Raw genomic sequence first — 26,226 nt, forward strand, 5'->3', positions numbered from 1 at the left:
GCGCTGAAACTGAAAGACGTGACCTTATTGTGCAGGCTGCATTGTGGTGTGGCACCAATATCAGATGTTGATGACGGGAAGAATCTGTGTACTCTTTCCTTTTATGAGAACAAAATAATTAAGATGATTGACATGAGAACAAAATAATTAAGATGACATTTTAAACGAACATTGCTTGAAGCAGTTCATATCTTCTAGAATTTATTTTTCCAGGCTCTCTGCGGATCTTTAAACCCTTGGTTCCTACTTGATGCATGTTTTTGCAACAGAGACCTAAAGGGTATATCCTTTACAAAGATGCACTCTCATTCTCCACTGTATATACTCAATTTCCAGTCCTTGGGTATGTGTCTGCAATGTTTACTGCTTATGGGTGTAGAGTGATCTTTTTGACACCAGTCTTTTTGCAAAGCTGTTTGTAGTCAATCCATATAATGACCAGGATTTGCATACTTGCTGTTGATTTCCCCATGTAAACTCAGTGTCCCGTACAAAAAAAGTTATTTGTTTTCAAGACTGTTCTTTTCCAGGGTTTCCTTTTCTATTATGAAAGAAGCTTCATATTTTTCCATTTGGATTTTTTCTATGAGGTCGAGAGAAATATGATAATACTCTTCAGGAAGACTAGCCTCTTCAGTTATCTATCCTCAATTGCAAGGAAAAACCTCCTGCATGAAGGAAAAAGGAAGAATATGCCGAACGACCCCGTCTGTGCTCCTTTTTCTCCTGTTCCAGTCAAACACAATTTCATTGGTTTTAGCCTTAAAACTGACAGTTCTTACCAGTTTGGTTTTTTATCATGCCACAAATCTCAGCTGATCATAAAATCTGATAGAAGCTTTGTAGCAAGAAAACAAGGTCAGTTGTCAAGCTGAAGCAGTGTATTCTACTTTTTCTTCAGCCTTTAGTCACACTTTTACAGGTTTATAGAAAATAGGCTATTAAAATGTTTGTCTTATAGCTGTAATTACTTCCTGAAACAGGATTAGAAAAAGACCCCTACTTCTCCCTGCTGCTTTCCACTAAAACTCACATGATCTTATTGCTGGTTGCTGGGTCCTTTTGAAGTCTGGAAGGGTCAGGATGTGAGACTTCATTGTTGTCTCCCTTTATGTGCAGAAGTCTATCTGTAAATTTCTGTAAGAGCTTCACTTTAGAATTCCTTTTCGATTTATAGAAATGTGTGTCTTACAAATCCATATTACGGCTTTTTTTTTTTGCTCTTTCAAAAATCTAGTTCCAGTTTTTGAAAAAATTAAAGTTGCTCATTGTACTAGAAAATATCTTATTTGCACAAATTCTTTAAGTCAATTTTGGCTTAGCAATGTTCATGTGGATATGTGCATATTCTTTCAAAGGTGTCACGTTTTTTCGAATGTAAAGTGCTCAGTGCAGACTTCAGCATATAGGAGAATATTCCTCAAGTGAAGAGTGGTAGAGCATACTGCAATGAGTCTCTGGTTCTGTTAGTCAATGTTTTGCACTCAAGAATAATTAAAAAAAATTTTTGGTAGATTTCACAGTAAAAACTAGCATAAGTATGTTATTGAATTGCTGAATTATGGCATAAAACTAGTAACACCTGGGATAATACCCACAAAATGTGCTTAGTGCTTTTTGTTGTTGTTGTTGTTAAAGTATAGTTTCTCATTTGAATGTATGTTGCTAGGTAGTATACTGGTGCATTTGACATGAACTTAGTACTTTTAGAAAATGTACTGGGTAAAAATTATTGTGTTAAGATAGATATTTGAGAAGTGACAGAGGGGGAAATCAGATGTGCATATATTGGCAGTATGTTGTCTCGTTCCTCCCATAAGATGAATTGGTTGTCTTTTGAGATCACTGAGATGATTTGAATGAAATTAAGAAATGTTTTTAATTGAGAAGTGAATGAAATTAAGGAGAAGGGAAATATTCTACTTCTATTGCAAAATTTCAAATAGCCTCAGAACCACACAAAGCTTTAAGAGTACTACAAACCTTAATAAGAAATTTTGGAAATCACCTGGTAAAAGCAAAAATTATACTTCCATTTTTTACTATTACTTCCATTTTCTCATCTAAAAAAGACTAAGTGCAACATATCTGAAGATAATTTGACTGTAGTATAATCTAGTTGGATTAGGGTTGAGCTGTGGATTTTCACTCATTTCTTGAGAAAGACTAGACCATTTAAGAACACCCTTTGGCATCAAATGCATGCATATCTTGGGAGAAAATTTCTCTGTTCTAATAAGGCTTTATACCACTCTTGTCTTCTGGTAGGTCTTATGAACTACTTAAGTCTTTCGTGTATATTTTGTTGTTTGAATGAACTGCTTGAAAAAAGATTGCTCTAATCAAAGAAGCTAGAATCAAAAAAAACTTAAGATACCAAATTGTTCTGATGACTGCTTTTTTGATAATCATTTTTATAATTGTGTGGACAGTACTAACAGAAATGAGCATTGTAGAGAGATGTCGGTGCTACAAATGTAGGCTTTTAAGCTAGAAACAAAATGCCCTGAGGCTTGAAAATAGCCTATCCTTTGCTCTTTGCTGCATTTAATTTTAGTCCAGATGTTTCCAAACAATTGTCATTACATCAGATTACCTTTTTAAAATCTAAACCGAAAAGATCTTTTGAATGTGTAGTAGAGGGTTTCCTTTCCACAGTAGCAGAAAAGAATTTGTCCCATGTTGAACAAAATGTAGCTTCTCTGGTATGGGAGTTAGAGGGGGGAAGTACTTGCGCATCTTGCATGCATTCAGAACATTAGAAGCTAACCATTGTAAAGGTAAAATAGCAATGAGTACTGAGTTACAGGCTTATTGTTAGTTTTTCTATACTTTCCCGGCAAAGCAGTTGAATATCTGAAAATGTTGTTTTGTAAGCGCCTTCACAATGGCTATTGAATAGACCCAGAGTTACTGGGGGAGGGATAGGCTATCTACGTATACCGGATGTAGAGTTGTAATTACATATTCACAAACACCTTAGACATTATAATGTTTTGAGACAATGTAAAGATACATCCTTAGAATCTCTTCCAGAGTTTTTTCACTGCATTGAGAACATTTCTGCTTTAAAAAAAAAAAAAGTAGCAAATTTAAAAGTTCCTTTAAAAAGAAATTTTTTTTTCCATTGAGAGCTACCTTGTGACAGTTGCAAGGGGGCTGACGAACAGATTTCTTTGCCATTAGATTTTGTGTAAATCATCCTTTATCTGTGCTAACCCTTCTATCTCAACTGAGTAAAAGAAACTTCTGGGTGTGACAACTTTCATTAGCTGTTTTGTGCCTTTCGATTTTGAATGTCTGGAGAAGTTGTAATAAAAATTGGGAGATGGTAAAACCTGTTGAGAGAAATACTCCATGGAAGTGTATGTGGAAGCAGGGAGGAGGTAAAGAGGCACTGCCATTATGAGGACTGTGAAGGCATAAATGAAGTGTATAACTTTATTCTATGTTTTGCTCCTGCCCTTTCATCTGAGAAGCTGAATTTGTTTATATTACTTATACTGCCTTGCACTTTGCTATTAGTAGCTTGGCATTCCTTAAAGTGAGTATGCAAAGGTGATGCTGAGCATGTATCCTGGAAACAGGTGCCTGTATCTCTAACAGTGGGTCTCATTTGGCCAATATAATCTTATTTACTGGATATTTTTCTCAAGATATCACTTAAGTTCAGTCTTTAATAATGACAGTCAACCAGAAAACAGTCCAGGTTTGCTGAAGTCCACAATTTAGCTGATTCTTCTCTTTCCCCCTCTGTCTGTTGGACTTTTTTTTCATAATGCTTAGAAAATACAGTTCTTATAAGTGGAGTAACTAAGTCGTCTCAGGAAGCTTTTAGTCTAGGTTATCAGTTTCAAAAATGGTCCAAAAATTGTAGTTAAATATCTGACTTTTGAATGCTTCCACACTGCAGTTCTTAATAGATGTTTTGAAAATCATAGGTGTAATAAATACTTTTTTCCACCCTTACCTTGGGTCAGTCAGATGAAGATAGGAGTACTTTGGTGTTTCTCATGTTACAACCCTGCTGTAGAAACAAGGCTGTTGTCTTTTCCAGAATGCTGTATTTCCCTACAGTAAGTCATAAGTATTTAGAAAACAGAATTTGCATGACTCTGCCATTGCTTGGGAAATGGCTGTGATGCTTCTGTTCGTGTTAGAATTTCTTTTCAGTGGATGTACAGGTAGACTCTGTTGAGCACCTGCTGAAAATCAAGGCAAAGGTTTCCCTCCATTGGTAACAAAAATGATTGAGAATAGCTTTCCAGTGCTGTGGAAGTCTGAACTTTTAAAAACATTAAAAGGAGAAGTAAAAATAAATACACACCTTTATATCTCATCAATGACTGTTTGTTTTATTTAGACTGTTGAAAAGCTTTAAGAGCAAAGCTGCAGTTGTTAAGGATGATACACCTGAGAGATCACTCCAGGGCTGGATTGGCAGAGGATGTAAATGAGCCTTCAAAAAAAAATTAAACAAAAATGAATTAACCTCTGCCTTGTAAGCTGTCTTCCTTCTTCCTTTTGAAGTGTCAGTTTGTGGTTTTGATAAATGTCAGAAGCGTTCTTCTTAAATAAGATTCTTCTCCATATAATCCAGTGTTGTGACTTTTGTTGTTGTTGTTTTTATTTTTTTCCCCTCCTCCTTCCAAAGATTACTTTGTCCTTCCTCTGGTTTCTAATCAGTCAAGTGCTCAAGAAATGGGATGGATTTGACAGCTAAGTGTGTTTCTTATTCAGTTAGCTTTGTGAAGGAACTAAAGGAGGGAGATGAGACAATTTATTCTTTCCTATAGTTTGGGAAATTCATTAACTCAGAATAGGAAATAAATGTTCCTTTCCCCCCTCCCCACTCCCCCCATGCTTTGCTTTTTACACTTTAGGTTTGTTTGTATGTATAATATTTTGCATAATGACAATTGACTGTTAGTCTGTTTTACAGATACAGTGACATACATGTATACAAGTTAGTGGGCTGTACCCTGATGTCTCTGGTTAGGTACCTGATAAGCCAGTAGTTGTGGCACAGTGCATTTAAGTAGACATCATCTACTCCCTGTCCAGAAGAAAAGCATGTGCAGTAATGATTGTCTGATAATGTTGTAGGAAGTATGATTTAAAGCAAAGTTATTTTTTTCTGTCAGGTATATTAGGTTAATATATTATTTTTTTTAAAGTCACCTGATAAGAATTTTTTTAGGTGGGTTTTTTGTCTTTTTCCAGCTGTTCCAAATAACCACTTCAGAAAGACTGCTTTTAGGTTTCTGTAGTACTTAAGAGATGAGGGTTAGAGTAAGACTCTGGGGAAGAAAGGGAATACAGGTTGGCAGTCTGAGGTTGTTTTACTTTCTGGTAAAAGATTTAAATAAAAAGTCTTATATTGGCACTTAGAAATTTTAGTCATGGATCAAGACTTCAGCATGTTTAAGTGTTATACAGTCCTTGCACAGAACACACAGACCTTGTATATGAAGCAGAGGAGAGCACGTAAATAAATATGGGCTGATCTGGAAATAAAAGAATAAGAAGACAGCATTGATTAGTGCAGTAGGGAGCAGTCACAGGTTATGATTGCTTAATTATGTAGAAGTTTTCGTATTATAAGCATCATCTCAAAGGAAAGCTTAGCTGAAGGGTAATCGTGAGGGAGACGCTTCAGGATGTCTGTGTGGTTCTTAGGTGGAGTACACGAGAATCTTTCTAAGCGAACCTTTCTCTCTGTGAAAGCACTAATAGCAGCCCATTGCTCACATATCTATCTTTTTTTTTCTTTTGTTTGAATTGCTGACTTGAATGAGTTTAATAATGATGTTATGTCTAGGTAGACTGTGTATGCCCTTTTTTGTTACGCTCCTGTTTTCCTTTGACTTTTTTCAACTCCGAAGTATACATCGTGTAGATCATATTATCTTGTAAAATTATACAGAGATTATTTTACTTTGAGACAAATGAAGGTACTGAAAAAGAAAACATCTTTTTATTCCAGAAATTAGAGGGGTAAAATTACTCTGAATAGAGTAGATATAAATTACATAGTTTGTCTAATTTATTAGTTAGAATGTCATTACCACTTCCTACCATATGAGATCTATTAAAATTAGGAAAACTGTTACTGGAAAGGCAATTCAATATAGTAGCTGGTGATATAAAGAGCACTTTCAAACAGGAACTGAATCAAGGTCATTCTGAGAAAACAACAGAGTCCTTTTTTGTACTTGGCATTATGTCCACTGGGAAGGAAAAAGTCAGATGGCCAAAATGCATTACAGTTAAGAAATGCAAATTGCATCAGATTTGGGGGGGATGGGGAACACTCCGGTTTTCTCCTCATCTTTCAGAATGAGGTTCAGTCAGTCATTGTCCTACGATAAGAAGTTAATATGGAGAAATAAAAGCAAACAGGTAGAAAACTTGAAGCCTTTGCTGTCTAAGCATGCTGTTTGCTTGTTGGCTTGATTATTCTTCCTTCTCGCATGATAGAGCTGTCCAAAATTCTGTTTTGTATGTTTAGTTTGTTTGGTTTGATGAGCTGTCAGATTTAGATTTAAGCTCTCTACCATCACTATCACCCTGTGCTACCTCAGCTCCTTCTCATTAGGACTGTCAGGCATGCTCGTCCATTACAGTTTGGAGGACTGGTTTATAGTGACAAGAAACTGTTATTTATGGCAGTGTTTAGTCGGGCCTCCTTGCTGCGGTATAAATGTTCATTTTGCTAAACTGCAAGGAAGGTTTGGCCAGGAGCTCTTACCGCTGCTACAAATCGCTGAACAATTTGCATCTTATGAATTGGAGCCCTGAGTCGTGTTCATTTAATCAACTACTCCAGTGTAAACACTGATGAAAACCACCAAGTGATTTCTTTGGCAAAAGGCAGTTCACGTTTTGTAACTCTGATTCTGTACACTTTTCCCTGAGGAATAGCCTCTGCTTTTATCTCATTCCTAAATAGTTCTTTTGCATGAATGGAAGTTTATGAATGAAATCAACAATATATTTTTATAGTTTTATTTCAAATCCTGAAAGAAGCTGCAGAGAACATGTATGTATAATAAGACAAGGACAAACTGATCAATTATAAATAAATAAACTCTGCTCTGGTACTTAAACAGTGTATTTTCCTTTATCAAAAATTGTTGACAACCTTTTCATACTTTAAGAGTTCCTTAAGTTATAAAACAAGAAATGTTACATTTTAAAAATTGAAATCCAATCCTTTCTCTTAATGTTTTAAGATTTGCATAGCTTTGTGCGCAGTTAAAAGCACACTACTGAATCAATAAAGATGTTCCTGTACTAGGAGATCTACTTCAAAGATGCTTGCTGTAATAGCTTCAAACTAACTAGACCATTATTGCTCTCTGTGAGAAGAGTTGCATCTTGACCCATGGCAAGGGAAGTGCCCGGTTCTGTTTCACCTACCACCCACCCTGCGCCACAGCTAGTAATACCTGACCTTCTGGTAGGCACGTTCAGTTAATTAATGCAGTGGGAAACTTTTTTCCCCTCTCCAAGGTTAGTATCCTGTGGAGTTAGCAAGCTGAAAGATCTCACGAGATGGTCAGATGAACATAAGAACTGGTGACATGGGGTTGATATGTGTCTGAGGGTGAAGAAAGACACTAGCTCTTTCAGCAGTAATAGGTAGATTGGCTCAGGCCTAGTGTGTAAGGTGACTCTAAATATACTGGACTTTACATCAGTACAAGTTATCGCTTCCTGAAGAGGATTATCAGGTCACTGAACTGAATAAGATTTAGAATGAATTCTTTGTGCCGTTGCAAGGGTCTCCCAGGTCAACATTTGCACAGTGGGATGTCTGTCGGATGCAGTGGTGGTGTCAGCGCTCCCTGTCCTGGAATCCTTTTACCTTCCACCACTGACTGTTCTTTCTAGCTCTTTTCAAAGTCCTCGAAGATTGTTGCAGATAAAACCAGACTCAGTGTTGCACTGAGCGTAGCTGAAAATATGCATTGATAGTAGTTGGCCTGCAAAACTGCAATTTTGCTGGTGGGCTGTTTTGGTGGCCCAGAGACGATGAGGGCCAAGCAGTCGGTTTTGCAGGCACTGCTCTTAACAGAAACCTCATAGGAATGTTACCTGTGTAGAAAGAGTCCGTGGGGGAAAAGGCAAGTTATGATTACATGGGCATGCCCATGACTCAGGTTATTTGGTTTTCCAGAAACTTACAGGAAAGGAAGGACATGTATTTCTGGCTTACTGCCACTGTTCAATAATGGGTTATAGCCTCAAGGTATAAGTGGGAAGCTCAGGACTGAGTAGTTCCCCAAGGAGCTGAGCCTCTGTTGGGCCTGGTAATGAGGGATAAACTGGAAAAGAATGTAGAAGAAGTTGTGCTTAGCAAAAAGATAGGCAAAAGACTCTTGGATATTTTGGGCCTGTTTTATTAAATGTCTGGAAGAGTTGGATACTTTCTGACTTGATTAAAGGAAGAAGTCCTGGGGATGAGAGAATTGTGCAAAAGGGCAAGATATGCATTGGGGGAAAAAGTCAAAAAAGACTATCTGCAGCTGAAAAACAATGTTGTTAATTTAAGCGCTACAGCAGCTACTCTGTGAAGTTAAAATATTTCTTGGAAGAAATAAACTATGTTTATACTTGAAAACTATCAATATGCTTCCCTGCAGTACTTCAGGGACTTTTCCCTAAATAGGAGTGCATTCAAAACTGGGATGCTTAGGCTGCTTGGTGATTTGATTGGAGAAGGGTGTGGAGTCTGGAGTTCCTTGTCAAGATCTATGAATTTAGCACTTAGAGTGACTACCTCTAAGTTAAAGGGGATCTTTAGGTTGAAGCAGTAAGAATGAAGCAGTAGAATTATCCTATGAAAATGCAGTAAGGTTTTTGTGAGACCCAACCCTGTTCACTCATAAACTTTTCTTCATTTGCATCCAAGCATAATCCATCTGAAGTCCAGTGAGAAAATTTCTGGACATTAGCAGCTCCAAATTTTGAGGTTTTCATTAGAGGAGGACCAGCAATAAAAATTGTGGGTGGTAATAATGTAGACAGGAGAAAATGCTCTTGTATGACATTAGAAAGAGAAGGAGAGGGAAAAGCAGAATTTTAGAATTTAAGATGTGCATTTTGTTTACTTATGCATTCTGCATCGGACCTGAGCCGTGCAGTTGCTGGCCCTGCTTTTGTTTTGGGAGGATATTGTCTCATACTATTATTACATTGTTTTCAAAGGAACATAAAGAAAAGGTTGAAGTCTTGACAGCTATGACAAAGTCCAGTGCCATAATGTGTCATCAGATAAGTGATACTGTATGGTCTGTGGCAGTCAGCAAAGCATGGCAGTCACTATTTATATGTCAGCTTTAAAAGACAGGAAGTGTTACCCGAAGGGGAGAGAATATCAGAAGTTGACAGCCTGGTAGACATCTGGGGTTAAATGTCATCTTTTGAATAGATTTAACTTACATATTCATTTTATTTTGTGTATTGAGATCTGAAATTCCAGTCTTTAAATGCTCCTGTTGTTATTTAATAGCACTTAAAACATTGTGCCTAAGAAGAACAAGGCAAAGTTTCCTGCTAGAGCAGAAGATGTAAACAGTTAAGTGATAGTTTTCTATATCTGATTTATACTGTATAAAAATGTAAGTGTACCTGCAGCCAACAACTGTAGAAGAGAGATAAGCATCTTGTTCATTCTTTAACATTAAAAACAAACAGACAAAACCTGTTTTTTAGTAATAAGGTATATATTACTTGGATTCCTCCTCTGCTAAATGAAATGACTTTCAGATTACCTAGGCTTGCTGCTTTCTGTAAGTTTTTATTTCAGTTGAAACTTTTAAATTAAAACCTTGTTCATATTTCTCCATAAGCAGCATGTATAATACATGGAAAATAACTAGGGTTACTGTTGTAGATATTGGGATTGTTTCCCCTGCCCAAGCTGTTTGTCCTTTGAGCTTTTGGTTGTGTGGGGGGTTTTTTGTTTGTATGTTTTTGTCTTGTTTTTGTTCTTGTTTTTAGCTTCCTAAGCACCCTTATCCCTTTATATCCCTTGGAACATGATGGAATGGAACAGAGACGTTTCTATAGTCACTTTAATGATCATGTAGAGAACCTAAGCTGTTAGCTTTCAGACAGTATTTTCAACTTGTCATTTATGGGGAACAGTATGCTGTGGAAAGGAAGCATCTTATTTTCCTCTTCTCAAGAAAACTGCCAGAATCTTCTGTTATACTCTGAAGTCTGTGCAAAAGTTTCCATAGAAGAATGAATTATAAAGCTTTGATTGTATGACCAAAAATATCACTTTCTGTGATTTCAGTCTCAAATGTTGCAAAGATTGAAGTGAATACCCTTATGATATTTCATCCATTCTATCTACTATTGTTTTTGTGTGAAATCAGTAGCATGTCCAATTTTTCTAACAATTTTATTTCAAAATTAGTATTTTTTTTTTTGGTTTTAAAGCCCAGCTTCAGGTTTTGGAGGGTTTTAATTCAGAAGCTGGTAAAAGGTAGTCATCTCAGGTACAGATTCACTGGATATGGGGAAAAAAAGTAAGCAGAAGACTGAACTCTAATCTTTTTCTTCCATTCCCCTGCTGTTTTGCAGATTGCACATTCTCAGGAAAGCAGTCCAGTTTCTCTCTACTTCTTGCCTTGAATGCAATATGCAGATCTAACAGTCAGTCATACCTGGTGCATGGGTCCCTAGATGAAGACAAACTGCACTGCTGCCTGGGAAGATGGAGAGTGTGCTTTTCTCTCCTTGATCATACTGCAGCCTGTTCATATGGCAGAATGTGGGACTTCTGAGGATATGGCATGCTTTTGTGTTGCTTGGTGTATTGCAACTGCACTGATTTATGTTGCTTTTCTCTTCACTACCTCCCGTGCATAGATGTATCATAGCTTTCCTTAGAAGAGTGCTGTCCACCAAAAGGAGCCTTTGTGTCTTTTGAAAGCATGTTAAAGTGTTCATGGATGAACAGAAGTGGTATTAGAAGGGAAAGAAAACTAAAATTCCAAAAAAGGAAGAGAACTAGTTGTGCAAAAGTAACCTGTTGTTACGAGCAGCCACTGTGCCAGAAAACTCTTGTGCTGGACAGTGTATCTCACATCTACAAAAAGGGCTCTAGAGGGGGGATACTGGCAAATACAGGCCAGTAAGTCTGGCCATCCATTCCTGGTGAGGCAGTAGTCTTTATTAAAGACTAAGGCCAATGAGCACATGGACAAACAGAGTCTGGGAAAGACCACAGCTTCTGTAGAGGAAAACCCTGCCTTTCTACCCTACTGCAGTTCTGTGAAGGTGTTTGTAAACGTGGAGGAAGGAGATCCAGTGGATATTGCATGTGTGTGTATGTTGAGGGGAAGGGTGCTTCTTTTTCCTTCTTTCTTTTTCTTACCTCTCCAACCCCCCCTCCAAAAAAAAAAAAAAAAGCTTTGTCCAGGTTCCACAGCAATTCTTAGTAGAGAAAGGTAGTTGCCATGGGATTGGAAGAAATCTCTCCAATTCTTTTTATGGCTTGAAAGCTGATTAAAGCATGGGAAAGCAAGGGTTTGTGTTTTAATGGTCATTATTCAGGATGGAGAAGAGCCAGTAGTGGTGACCTCCAGGAATGACTGCTGGGATGAGATTTATTCAGTATCTTTGTTAATAAACTAGAGAAGGTAGTGAGGAGAGAAATCTCCAAGCTTGCAGCTAGTACAGAGGGCCTTCAGGTACTGAAATCCCACATTGATGGAAGAGCCTTCTGGAGGTCTTTGCCAAACCTGAACAGGAGGGCAAAAACATGGCAGATGAGCTCCAAATGAAGGGCAGTGCATGGTATTTGAATTTTCGGAGGAAGATTCGTCTAAAACCTAGTTACATGATGTTGAGCTTAGAACTGGCAGTTGCAACTTAGAAAACAGATCCTGGACTCGCCACTGGCAGCTCTCTGAAGAGCATGGGCTCTGTGTGCTTTGGCAGCCCAATACGCCAACAGCGTGCCAGGGAATAGGGCAGAGGGGCTTGATGTGACTTGGTCTTGGGCATGAAAACTTTGAAAAACCGCATGAGACCTCGCTGCGCCCATGTTTTGAGTGTTGTGTCAGTCCTGGTCTCTAAACCTCAGGAGGAACGTTAGAGCGGGTAGAGAGAGGGACAGCTAAAATAGTCATGGGGAGGGGTCAGCTATCTTAGGGAGAAGAGCCTGAAAAGGCTGCAAATTCAGCACATGGGCGCTTGATGGCACAGGCAGGATGTGCCCTTTGATGTCTGTAACCCAACAGCTGTGGGGCCAGGGGAACATGCAAGGAGTGGCCCTGCAGAAGGGGGCCAGGCTCGCATGCTCTTCTGAAATAGCATTTCCTGTTGCTGAGGTCCGTTGATCTGACCCAGCAGTGCATTTCATAAATCCTTAACAGGAGCGTGTCATAGGTACTTGTCTCAGACTATAACCTGAATGCGAAACTAAAGTAAATAGTTCCAGTACTTCTGTGGTTATGTAGTGATTCATTTCATTTGAGACTCTGGTTCATTATTTTGAATAAGTCATTGCTTATGACTCCAAGGTTCCTTTATGTAGTGTGTTTGATAGTGTGTTTGATAGTCTCAACAGCAACTTTTGTGAGAGAGTTGTTGCTCTATTTAAATGTTGTTGTTTATTGTGAGGCAAAATGCAATGAGGTACTGTGATGAAAAATGCTACTGATGTGCATTAAGCTAATAGGACCTGAGGTTTTGCTCTTGCTTCTTTTGGACAGGTCCTGTTTTTACAAACTTGTATGATTGTTATTTCTGGAGTAAAAGCTTTTTTTATTTTTTATTTAAACAGATTCTTGAAGATGCAGAGGCTCAGCATTTGTTCCAGTCCATTCTTCCTGATATGGTGAAGTTGGCACTTTGTCTCCCTAATATCTGCACACAGGTAAGTAAATACAGCTAGCTGGGTGCTCTGCGGCAGGCTAATTTTCTGCAAGTGTAACTAATGGCTAGGGTCAAAATACCAGGGCCACGTTATGTTTCTTAATAAAGGTTGTAGTTCTTCTGCTGAATGTAGTTGAGGGTTAGGGAGCAGAATGGAGAATACGTATCTACAGTGGTATAATAGTGTTGGGGACAGGACCCAAAAACCCTCACTGTCATATTTTTTAGCCTGAACTTCAGTTACGCCTTGCTTTCTATGCCCTAGAGTTGCTTCTTGTTTTTCTTCAGTGAAACTACCATAGAACTTTTCAGGTTTGAAATCAATTTTAGCAACTGAAATATTTCAGTCATCTTAAAACATCTGACTCTTGCTTTTAGATCTCTTTTTTTAATCATAGAAGTACTATTTGCATAAAGCCTTCCTTTACTCTGGAGCATACTTTATTCTCGTTAGAGCCTCACAGTATTTTTGCACATACAGCCCTTAACTAATTCTCTGTTGTTATTGCAGGAATCAGTCCTGTAGATACTAAAGCTGATAAAAGGTTTATTGTTGTGAATAATTCCATTGAAGTGAATAGGACTGCTCAAATAGGTGAAGATGTAGTGTGTGATGAAACACGAGCAGGGTTGAGACTAATTTATAAGCTCCTTTGTCACAGTTTTCTAAATCAGTTTTCTTGGACTGGAGAGGGAAAATCTTGCCCTACTTTATTATGCTGAAGGGGTGTCTACAGTAGATGTACAATTTCAAACAGTGTGAATATTTAAGGTTTTTTTTTTTCTCCTCGTTACTTGATGGGGGAAGCTTTTGAGAGTGTTGTGAAGTTTGAGTATAATAAAGTCAAGAACAAAACTCTAAGTTCATTAAGTAATACTTGTTATGAAGATGATGTACTGCCAAGCAGTATAAATGGTTAAGAATTTCTTTCATAAGCTAAATAAATATAAAGCTAAATTTGATGTTTCAGTGTAACATACCATCCAACACCATCCAAAAAAGCCTATTTTTGTAGGCTTGTGGAATTTATTAGAACTTTTAAGGGTCTTTTCCCCTCTACCTGTGTGACCTCAGACATTGTAATACAGCTTGTTAATTAAATAGCCAGAAGGCTGAATGAGATTCAGTGAATGTGAATATAATAATTATAAGAATGAAGGAGAACTTTCTGGCTTGTTTTTTGAAGACTTTTGTGTCAGTTATAGGGCCATGTGTTCAACAGCCTGAATTAGCAGCAGTTTCTGTCCTCACAACTAAAATGTAGCTTCTTGGCTCCCCTGGAGCTAGGCTAATGGCGATGGAGAATGATGGAAGAACATATTCTTTTCCTACTATCAAGTGGATTTGTTATAATCATTACTGGGCTGTTTACTAAGGAGCTGATTTTTCTTTCCTTTCCTAGTATTATCACATAAAAATTCTGTATTAAAAAAAAAAAAAGCCTTGAATGTGGTGAGGGAAAATTCCAAATCAGGAGACTAAAACCTGATAAAATGGAAGATGAATGCCACTTTAGGTTTTGGGTTTTTTTTTTTCCCCCTTTGTTTTTTATTTAAAGAGCCTTTGTCTAGAGTAAAATAAACTCCCAAAATTAAAACCAATATGAAACTGTGTTTCTTATTCATTCTGATTATCAAAGAACTGCTAACTGTACCCTTTCTGCAGAGATTATTGGTCTATTTTTTCAGGGAGGATAGGAGAAAATTCAAAGCAAGTTACAGGGTGATGATGATTGGAGTGACTTCCACCTTTCTTTGTAAACTGCAAAGTATGGCCATTGTAGCTGAAAGTATTCCTTAACTGTTCTTAACTCTATGGCTACTGAAAGGTTTTGTTGTTGTTTTTCAGTTCAAATTTTAAGACTGCCCAGGATTGCAACATCTCATCTGTTTTTTTTCTCCACATTTTCCCTGTTTTTGTTTGATAAGTTGTGTTTTCTTGGTCTTTCTTATTATTATTGATTAGAAATCTGCAGTTTGTCAAGCAAGCTTTTCCCAATCATCTTGAATAAACTGTTCTTGACTTTAATGGTGCTGCTGATTTAAGGGTCCACCAATAGCCTAAATTACTCTTGCTCTAATTTAACAAATGTAATTTTGTGCTCCTGTGTTTTTTCTTTTGAAATCGGTAAGCTAATTATTTTTCTTTCTCTTTCCCTCCCTTCCTCCTTCCCTTCTCCCCCCCCTTTTTGTTCCCCCTTGGTAGCCAATACCTCTACTGAAACAAAAGATGAATCACTCCATCACAATGTCACAGGAACAAATTGCTAGCTTTCTGGCCAATGCTTTTTTCTGCACTTTTCCACGTCGCAATGCGAAGATGAAGTCCGAGTATTCTAGTTATCCAGATATTAACTTCAACAGGTATGGCACTCTGGAGTAAATGGAGCTGATAACCTTTGAAAGGAAATATTATTGTCATTTAGGGGAGAAGCCTGTTTCTTCTTTCACCTTTTTAGAAGTTCGTTGTTACTAATTTCAATAGATCGCTTTGTATCTTTCCTTTATATCTTTAAGAGACAAGACATCTATATAGCTGTGTTATCGCTCAGAAATAAGAAAGGATTTTATGGACAAAAGATATGCTTAATATTCCAATTTTTTTCCATTTCATCCCACCCCTCTATGCCCCCCCCTCCATATGCTTGCACTGGCATAATTAGGCTGATACAGTTCCCTGCCTCCTTGTAGCCCTTCATCTAAGAGTGACGTATTTCAGTTGTGCCTGGGGTGTTCCGTATGTACTTACAGTAAAGGTCGGTGTTGCCCCAACCATGTTTGTTTCCTTTGTGTCGGCAGTGGCGATCTGCACGTTGGATCAGATCAGCAGGACCTGCCTCTTTAGTGGCTATACAATCTCTTAGCAGTTCAAGGCATTTGTAGAACTATGCGTTAAAGTAAACCTGTCCTTTTTGCCACAAGTTAGCCTAGAAAGGCTTTAAGACCATAACAAGAATTTCATTAAGGATATTCTGATTTCCGAAAAAACCCTTATTCTTTTCTTCTCAGTGCTGGTTTAGACACAGATTTGACTTGGAAATTATTTAAATTTGCTTATTTCAGTTATAGATGGGGGGGAGCTCCACTGTTGATTAAGATTGTTTGCACACACACTTGTAGATTTAAAATAAAAGAGAATTCTTGTTCTTCTGGGCTTTTCCATTCCAGTCAGTTTTTCTTATTTTCCCACTGTTAACATATGTAGCGCATATGCTCTGAACAATTGAATGACTTACAAAAACACTGTGTTACCTGTGAACCAACAGACCTGATATTTGCATCATAAGAGCTATGCTAGGCTGGAACTTTCCAGAATAAATTAGTCGGGTATGCTGATGCACTTATAATGGTTTTGGCGCTTGCTGTTGTTAAAGGCTAGCACAGGTTTCTCTACACTGCATATCTCAGAAAAGAGAAAAGAGGCCAGAAAATTATTCTGGGAAAAGGTTCGCTGACTTGATGTTGATTCCGGAAGTGCGGGGTGGACGTTCATGCTCCATACAATTCAGCATGTTTTCCACCATAAGCTCAAAAAACAAATCAAATGAAAAGTAGAGAGCCATTCATTAAAAAAGATTTATGTTCAGAGCAGTGTAAGAAGACACTAAGGCTGTGGTGAGATTCCTGTTTGACTGCACCAGCTATGCACTTACAGCTGAATATTTTCTTAAAGAACTTGCAAGATACCATTTTTTCTGCAATTTAAGCTTACTATAAATCAAGCTGTTAAATTATTATTAAGTACAGAATAAAATGTTGAAAGAGAATTTTAATCACTAGAGTAAGTTTATATCCTCTGAACATTGCACAGCAATGTAAAGTCAAAGCAACACAGTGTAATGTTAACGGTTAACTCAGTGTAATGTTTTGAACTACTTTTAAAAATTCTTGACTAGTTATGAGGTAAATAGTTTACTGCCATAGTCTCAGACAACAACCAGTGTAAAGTAATAAGTATTCAGGATTTTCTGCCTAATTCTGGTTCCTCTTTTTCTGACTTGGCTTCTTAGCCCATATAGCATAGTTGCTATAAGCCAAGTAAATTCCAACACTATTCTTTAAAAGGGATATTAGAGCAGACAATGTTCAGGCCCTGCTCTCACATTATGTATGAGGTAACCCTTGGCACCTAAGGTGGTATGCCACCCTTATTTGTTTAAGTGCAAGAATATTGCTGCCAAACTGGAGAAAGGACAGGAAGCTGATGTCCTCTGGTTCCTGAGGATTAAAAGCAGCTCTTCCTCAGTGTTTGCTCATTTATGTGTGTTTTGTATACAAGAGTAGTCTCCTTTTTTAATACTTCTTTGTTTCATCATTTGTTGGACCAAATATAATATTTATTCTTTGTGTCAATCTAATGAGCAGAGTAGTGAACAATAAAAAATGAAAAATAGAGGTGTGACCCACAGTGAATAAAATGGAGTGAATGTGTCAAAAGGGATTGATAGAATAAAAGCAAAAGGAGATTAGAGTGAGTGAATGATGGAGAAACTACTACAAGATTTTACACCATTTTCTCTCATGCTACTTTATGTAACCTGACTTAGTTTAAATCTAAAATGAGGGGAAAAGGCAGGAGGGTGGACAGTATCCCATTTCTTTCTCTTCTGTCAATCCTGTCTTTTTTCACCTTGAAAATTTAGCTCTTTGGTAGTAAGGAAAGACCATAAAATACCACGTTTTCAACTATTGTCTCAGACTTGTAAAGAGGACAAAGTTTGGCCCATTGCAGTGTGTATTTTCAGCTTTTACAAAAAGCCTTTCACAAAGCTGGATATGTTCAAAAGAGTAGGCAATGACAGAAATTATACTTTTTGTGACTTTCTTCATTTATAACAATGTTTTCATTTAGAGGCTTTGGAGGCTGTTGTTTTGCTCTGGTTAGAGATGGGCATAAGAGACTGTGCACAAAGAGATTTCTCCCCACAGTGTTACAGTCTTCATTTTCTTCCAGGCTTAGTTCTTTCCTCAGTGCCATTTGTCTGCTGTATGACTGTGGGTGAAGTATTTTGTTCCTTGGAGTACGACAAAATCATGTGCCACGGTTCCATAACGGAGCAGAATTACTGAGCGCGTGCTAGCATTTTGGGGGCATATTTTTGTTGTTTTTTTTAGCAAATATGGTGTTCTTAAATTCCACTCTGCATGCCCTTTCTAAGTTCATATCACAGGCTCCCCCCCCCCCCCCCCCCCCAGTTCTTTGAGACCAGAAAAAATAAAATTTTTGTCCCTTTTTTTTTTTAAGTTAAAAACACAACTGTGTAAGCGGTTTCTCTCTTGGGACTTTTCAATTTTATGCAGCAGCTGTTGATCAAGTCACATTATACAAGCTTAAATATTAACATGTTATTAAGTAGTTAACATTTCTGAATATGTTGTTAAAAAGGCTGTCATGTTGCCTCCTCCCCGCCAGTCTTCTCCCTGCTGTAGGTTTTTATGCAGTATTAAATAGCATATTGTGATTTTTCCCCCTCCTCCTCACCCAATACAAATCTTTTCAACAAAACAACAAACACTTAGTACAAGAATTTACCCTTTTTTCTATTAAGCATTTTCCAGTGCGCCAGTGCTTGGCCCTGTTAGTGCAGCGAAGATGGCACGTTGCTTAAATGCTGGTGCACGCGCTAGTAACTGCGGCTGATGGGAAGGAAGGCCATTCCCCGCGTTAGCGTCGTGTGAATCATGGGTGCTTCGCGATGGTCTTGCTAGCGGGGCGGGGGGAGAGGGAACACTTCTCTTTTGACACTGAAGCACTCCAGTTTAATAATAGCGTGTTGTGACGCTGAGTGTCTGTTTCGATTGCTCATCATGCTGCAGAGTGAAAGTAGCTTGTATAATAAAATACTTGCTAATTTAGTTAAATTCCTCTCTTTTGAACTTGGCAGGGATGGGCCTCTTATGGTTCTTAAAAGTCGTTAATAACATAATTCATTAAAAATGTAGTTGATATAATGGAATTTATGGTTTAACTTTGAAAGCTTGAATGGTTATGAATTCTAGTTGATAGAACATCATCTGTTCAGTGGTCAAACATTAAATCATACAAAATATCCTAAAGCATTGTTTCCGTTCAAAACATCAAACTAAACTGTGCTCAATTTTTTCCTTCTAAAATATTTTTATAATATTTAACATGGAAATTGATAGGACAGCCTTATGCAAAAATATCCTATCACAAAAGAAAGACATGGTTAAATTTGCAGTTTTGTCACTATTGCTGATAAAATTTCCACAGAAGTCACATGCTGATTGAACGTGAAGCATGAATTGCACTGACTCTTCCAAGGTCGCCTTGTGGAGATGATCTCTGCAAGATGATCTCAGAAGAGTCAGTGCAGTTCCTGCAATTCAGTTGTGATGTTGGCTGCTGTTTGAAGTAGTTTATTTTGGTGTCGTTTCTAATGAATCTTCTTTGTGAATAGTTTGTTTAATGCAACACTTTTCTCAAAAGGGAAGAAATGGTTGTTGTCCCTCTTCTTTTGAAATATGTTAATGTTAACATTGAACTGTTTTCTTGCATTTATTTTTGAGTAGATACTGAAAGGGATACAGTCCACTGTCACACAAGACTTTGTTCTGTGGGATTTTTTTCTCCTCCCCCCCCCCCCCCCCAATTGACTGAGTTATCAGACTTGCGTCTTAACTCGATAGGATTTAGTAGTTTAGGAAACTACCAGATTTGATATATGTAAAAGCAAGGTATAAGGGGGTAAGAACCCTCTTGCGATCGTGAATCAGTCTTCTGGATGACTGAGAAGGTGACTGGTTTGTCAAAGACTCACAATTTTGCTTTTGCTGTGCCTTTGATCTGCTGCTGATCCGTTCTTCGCTGTAGAAGAATGTTGCAGAAGTTACAATAACTCCTTCCCTGTTTAGCTTTCAAAAAACTAAGCTAGTTAAACTGGAGATGTTATACATCTGTAGTAGCTCCCATCAAAGGAATTCAGGTCATATTCATAATTAAAGATAGTATGTCTAATAACTTATACCTGGTAGATCTTTTGGCACAGAGTGAGGTATTCTGGTCACAACATGGAACTGCCAATACTGCAGTAGGACTGAATTTCTTCGGTCTTGTCGAACAAGCTTTTAAAGTAATTTCAAGTGATTGGAAATGAGGGAAAAATACACTAGTTAAGATATATATATATATCTTATTTTATGGAATGTGTAATATATGAAAGGAAATGGGCAAACTGTATAGTATATTTATACAGGAGAATTGAAATCTAATTTAGCAGTAATGCAATTGTCTCTTCATAAACAACATCAATTCTGCAATGCTAATGAGTATTCTTTGGGGAATATGTTGTCCAGCGCCTTTGTGAGAACTTAGTTTGGGCTGAGATGCATCGTTCCTATGAGAAGTGATTCTAGGTTTTCTGTGTTTATAGACACTGATCCTAAAAAACTGAGCCCATTCTCCCTGCCTTAGGTTTGTGTTCTAATTAGCCTTGGATGTTATACTAATTTTTAAGTAGAGTATTGTTTTCTGAAAAATTTAAACTGGATGTTTGTATACGGTAGATGATGAAATACTCTTTAAATAGCCAATTTTAAAAGGAAATTAATTTTAACATGTCCAGTGTAACTAATTTGCTTTAGTGATTAAAACAGTGCATTGATGTCTGAATACTTTACTCCTTTGGTAAATTACTAAATATGGTAATATAGTCCACAATTTAATTGTACCGTGGGATGTCTCGTTTTAAATGCTCAATATAAAACATTCCAGCTTGCTGTTCTCTGGTGATGAATACTTGGAGTCAGCATCTCTGGATTTTGTCAAAGTCAAGATGTCATCTTAAGTAAAAATCTGATGTATTTAAGACTCCTAAATCACCAATAACTCTTTCTAAAAACAGGCTTATAACCTCATTGCTCCAAATTACTTGCCAGCCTAAACAAAAATCCAAAATAAAAAGCACAGACAATAGGAGTGAATATGAGTGTGTGGGAAGGGAAGATTACCAAAAAATTACATCACTCAATTTCTGTATGTTTTTACAAATCTCAAAGAAAAGTCACTGTTTAATCTAAAAATGAAGTCCTAATTAAACATAAGGATGTTGAGTGGTTCAGTGTTCTTAAATAACATCAAGACGACAGTTGAAGACTGTGATGTTTGACGGTAAATAAGAGATTGCCTATGAGGTTGAATTATTGAAGGTATTGTTTTTCTCATACTTGATGCCAAGGGAATTCAAAACTTCTAAATTACTTTCTGTATAAACGAAGAAATAGAAGGTAGTTTAGAAAGATAGAGTTCATGTAGTTAACTGGCACACTAGGCACCAGAAAAACAGAATTGATGTCACTGTACCTAACTTGTGTTAGGTTGCGCTGAGTCTTGCTGTCAATAAATACGAGATCTAGCCAGCTAATGGCATTTTGTTGTGTGCCGTCACCCAGTGGGTTATTTTGTCTTTCATCTTTCCAGACAGATTTTCGCAGCTGGATTATTTTGGTTTTGATTCATAAAAAGTCCAAAATTCATAAATTGAAATTTTGATATTCTGAAAACTTATTAAATAATCTGTTAGCACAAATCTCTTCTGAGCCAGGATAGGATCTGGTAAATTGCAAAAGATCAAGGGCATTTTATTTTTTATTTGTTTGGGGTTTTGGATCTGTATTTTTAAGCAGATGTTACTGCATTTTCATTAATGCTTTATTTGGTGCTACATTCTGGTTCTCATTTAAAATATTTTCAATGGCAGTAGGACTTAGTGTTTATATTTTATATTGGATATAAGAATTTCCCATTTTAAAACTATTTGGATTTCCTTGTCTTACCTTGTGTAATTGAAGTATTTAATGGTCTGAGGTACTGTATTCACAAAATACAGTACGTAAACAGTTATGAAACATTGTGTAGCCCATTTTTCTTGATAATGGGAGTATAAACAGTAATAATGAAACGTTTATTGCAGCTTTGTTCCAATGAAAAGTCCTTGACCAGAAACTGACTGGAGCAGTGTTCCATCTTTTCACTGAAGTCGAGTAGCTTTAGTATTGTAGCACTGTGGTTTAAAATGCAAATAAATATTTATGTATAGGGGACCCCACCCAGTAGATAATCAATTGAAACAGCTTTCTCCGAAAGTACTTCAGTCAAAGGATATAGGTAACTGATGTAATTCTGGTTATTCCTATGTGGTAGGCTGAATTGCTATCATATTTAGAGAAAAAGATTGCTCTATCGTGAGCAATCGTGATATGCAAGTAAGTGCATGTGTATATATGCAAATATGTATAAATGTGTGCATATATACACACACACGTATTTCATATAGATTCTCTACATTTGCTAGACAATGGATATGCTAATCTGACATCTACACGTAGTCTTACATATGCATGTGACTAAAGCTACTTTGAGCACAATTGAATAAAAATGTCAAATAATGTGGTAGAAGGAAATTGAAGGAAAGTGTTTTGGTCAGCTGTGCCTAGCATTGCAAATCGAAGCCTACAAATACTTCATTACAAATATGATACAGTTTTCAAAAAGGGAGAGCTTTTTTTCCCCTCTTCTGTTCTTGGAACTCCATGGGGAAGAAAAAAATTGCAAGAAAAAGTAGAAGTGCTTGTGTTTGCTTGCCAGGGCAACCGAAGTCATCCAAACGACTCGTTTATTGTGCCATGCAACACTATATTGGTTTTCCTTTAGGGTCCCATGTAGCAGTATGAAATATTAGCAGTTCCCATTGAGATTTCTAGCAATTGAGAATGCCTAGCATTTTAATGAAGATTGCCCTTAATCATCTACAGAGTGATACAAGTTTGAAAGTAACATATGCAAGCATAATATCTCCACTCCTACATGTGTGCATCAAATGAGTTTGAAATGTAACAGGCTACAAAAATTAAGATATTTCTTTTATTCTTTCTTCAAGTGTTCTGTCAATCTGTATGTTAGACTAAAACTCTACTTAGTGATTAGTACTTTCTTGAGGTTGAAAATAATGTCTATTCTGTCTTCTCTCTTCTGCCTTAACTTTCCCCCTTTGCTCTGCTCTGTCTCCTTACTGGGTGAAATTCATCTCTTTATACCTGTTTCTTACAAATCCTTCTTACACTTTTTTTGGTAGGAAAAGAGTTTTTGATAATGTTTTGTATTTGCTCAGATGCAATGTTATCTTTAGCGAGAACATGCCGAAATGCAAGAAACAATACAATTTGTCTTCAGCTGTAGTAGAAAAGCTAAAGGCACTTCAGATTTGCACTGCAGGCTGATTTTACAAGTGCCTGTGGTTGGGGGGCCCATAACTATGACTTATCTATCCACACATTTGCAAACAGCATATATGAGTGCCATTCATCTGTGGATGGGAAGTTTATACAGCGCCTTGCGGTATGATATGTATCTGCAAATTTTTGCAGATTGTTACAGTGGGACAATTTTTGGAGGCATGTGATAGTTGATTTCAGTTTAAAGATGTTATTGTACTCTTTGATAAGAAACATTCCGAGGAAGTTCAGCCTGGGGATGGAAATGCCATTATGATATACTTAGTGTTATCTGGGAGGTTAAACTACATTAATGTAATGGTTCTTTCTGCTTGTAAAATTACCGAAGCCTGTTTTTGGAGTAACATCAAGTGATCATTTAACTCCTTGGAAATAAATTTTACAAGTAAGCTATTGTATTTCATTATACCTTAATCAGAAGCAATATATTTTGAAACTGTTTACTTAAGATGTTTCAGCTTTTCCGCAGTAAACTATATCTATGCCAAGGTCATTTTTGTGTAGCACTTAATGTTATTAAATCATCAAGCTGATGTTGCATCATTTGAAATTCACCCTTTGAAATACTTTGTTGATTTGCCATGAGATGCTTTTAAAAATCTATAAAGCACTCTGTGAGCATGCATTACTCCTATGTGTCTTTCTCAGATGCGTATTCTTTGCTTCTGTTTTTCTTGGAAAAAATAACACACTTGTGTAGTAATGCTGAAATTCCCAAGTTAGTTTTTGGTTGCAGCACTCTTTGCAAACAGAATGTGCAACACAACAGGCTGAAGCTCTCCTGAAAGCTCTTACCTGCAGGCTTTCTAGAGCTTTGGTTATACTCTGCTATCTACAGTAGGAATGTTAGGTGAAAATAAGAAAACTTTGAGTTTGCAACTAATCAGACAGCAAAGAATCAGAATATTGATTACACTTTTTAAGTACTTTTTTTCACTTTGAAATTTCAAGAAAACACTAATATAAAGCAATTGCAAGTGTTTTCATAATAATTAATAATGAAACGGTATAAACTGTTGCTTTGTAACATTTCTGCCCATTACACAACTCAGTTGTGTGGGTTTTTTTGTTTTTTTTACACTTTCACAATATCTGTTCTTAGTATTTTTAATATTTTCTTTCTCAAATATAGGATTTCTCTTCAGAACAGTTGAATTAAGTGTCTGAATATTAGCTAGGAAAGTTTCTGTTTAGCCACAATTACTTTGACCATCTACTTTGTGTTTATTACATTGTTCACGCATCGGCTTTCTATGATTTTGAATCCGTGGCCTTTATTCCTCAGAATATCTAAGTATTCTGTAACCCTCTGTAGAGGTCTTTTATTTGACTAACATTGCTGCCGCACCTTTTCTTGGAAGCTGAAGAGCCAGAGAGAAATTTGCAGCTGTGCTTGGTGATCAGCTCTGCAAGCTTTCGCAGCTCCTGTATCTGCTAAGTTGCAGTTAGCCGCGTGCCAGTTCCAACCTCTTGGGCGAAGCAGATCCCGCTTGCGTATGCAGTTGCAAGTCATCCGTCAAGCGCTTCAGCAGAAAGTGGGCTTTGCACTGCTTTGCACTTAATTTACAGTGCACTTCACTTGGATAAATTCTTTAATTTGAATTAATGGGTTTTGGCCTTGGGTTCTTCTTGTCAGTAAGTTGATTATGTGGATTCTACTTGTGATTTTGGGGTATTTTTCAGTATGATCTGTGTTTTGGAGATTGAAGAAAAATTGTATATAACATATTATTCATGTCCCCGTGTACTTCAGAATAGAGGTATTTGCATCAGAAATAAAACTTCCGATAATATTGCCTACTCGATCATTTCAGAAGTAAGGTTCTAGGGTGGAAGTTTTATAATTTTTCTGTGTTATGTCTTCACTTAAATTATTGGGGGCAGGATTGGGCCGTATATGAGTGTTGTAATTATCTTGCTTTTACTGTGGCATTAGGTAGGTGTTCATAAAGATGAGCAGTTACTTTGTGCTGTGCTTAAGAGAGCATGGTTATATATATGTGTTGGCAGTGGGGTTTGTTGCTCAGTTTTCTCCTGCACTCTTCTTTTTTTCTTCTGATTTCAGTATAGCTGGAAACCTCCTGAATTGTTGATGTTGTCATGATCCAATTTCTGTGGAGGTTTAAAAGAACATATGAAGCAATCACATTCAATTGAATTAATATCAGTAATTATTATAAATAGTTATATACTATGAGGGTTTAAGGTTAGTCTGTAACCCATTAAAATCCATGGGGATTTTTCCAGTGATTTTACTGGTCTTTAAAACAGATTCCTAATGTAAAGCAATTTTGCTTGGAATATCTGGTTGAAGACAAAGGAGTTCCCTGTCTAACTGTATGAAAATATGTAAGTAACATTCTAGTTTGTTATATATTGTAAACTGATATATAGTAAACATGTTTGCAGACAGCTATCTTTAATTTGCCACTAGCTCACTAATAGAGACTCTTGTTACCTGTTGTTTTGAAAAAACTGAAAAGTGAAGAAATTTGTGTATTTAACAATGGGAGTGGTGGTGGATTTTCAAAGTGAAAATGCATCATATTTTGTGTCATAAGGAGGAAAAGTAAATACTGTGAGGAGAAGGGTGATGGAGCTCTTGTGCAAACTGGCAGCAGATCATCTGATGTGTTCAGTTACACTGGATGCATATAGTTACCAGGTCAAAATACAAATAATTTCTGAGTGCCACTGTATTGTTCGGTCTCTCCTGCGTGGGTTGTCCCTCTACAACAGGGATTCGTGTGTCAGAATTCAGGGCTTTCCAAATTCTTTTATGCTGTTCTGTGGTTTTTACCTAGCGTTTTAGGGTTAGAACAGAAACACAGCTCCCTTCTGATTATTTTAATTATAGAAAGTGTTTTGGGAATATATATTTTGAAAATGAGATTTTCAGAAGCAATCAGCTTTGATCCTGGGGAGGAAGAGATTTACCATGGCTTTTAACAAAAGAAAAGACAGGTCAATGCTAAACACTTCAGACTTTTTTTTTTTTAAGTATCTATTTGGTTAAATTTTCTACTGACAGAGTGATGACACTTTGGTAAATAATTGTAACAGAGGAAATCA

General features: G+C 37.0%; 1 protein-coding gene across 5 annotated transcripts in view; it reads left to right on the top strand.

Moving 5' to 3' along the window:
- Positions 1 to 26,226, top strand: part of PARG (poly(ADP-ribose) glycohydrolase) — an 82,544-nt gene that overhangs the window by 26,412 nt on the left and 29,906 nt on the right. For all 5 annotated transcript variants that reach the window (XM_067299820.1, XM_067299821.1, XM_067299823.1 and 2 more), the window contains 2 exons: positions 12,809 to 12,901; positions 15,107 to 15,264. In XM_067299820.1, the coding sequence (XP_067155921.1) occupies positions 12,809 to 12,901; positions 15,107 to 15,264 (251 nt within the window). The remainder of the gene's footprint in view (positions 1 to 12,808; positions 12,902 to 15,106; positions 15,265 to 26,226) is intronic.

The sequence above is a fragment of the Apteryx mantelli genome, chromosome 7, assembly GCF_036417845.1.
Source record: "Apteryx mantelli isolate bAptMan1 chromosome 7, bAptMan1.hap1, whole genome shotgun sequence".
NCBI classification, from domain to species: domain Eukaryota; kingdom Metazoa; phylum Chordata; class Aves; order Apterygiformes; family Apterygidae; genus Apteryx; species Apteryx mantelli.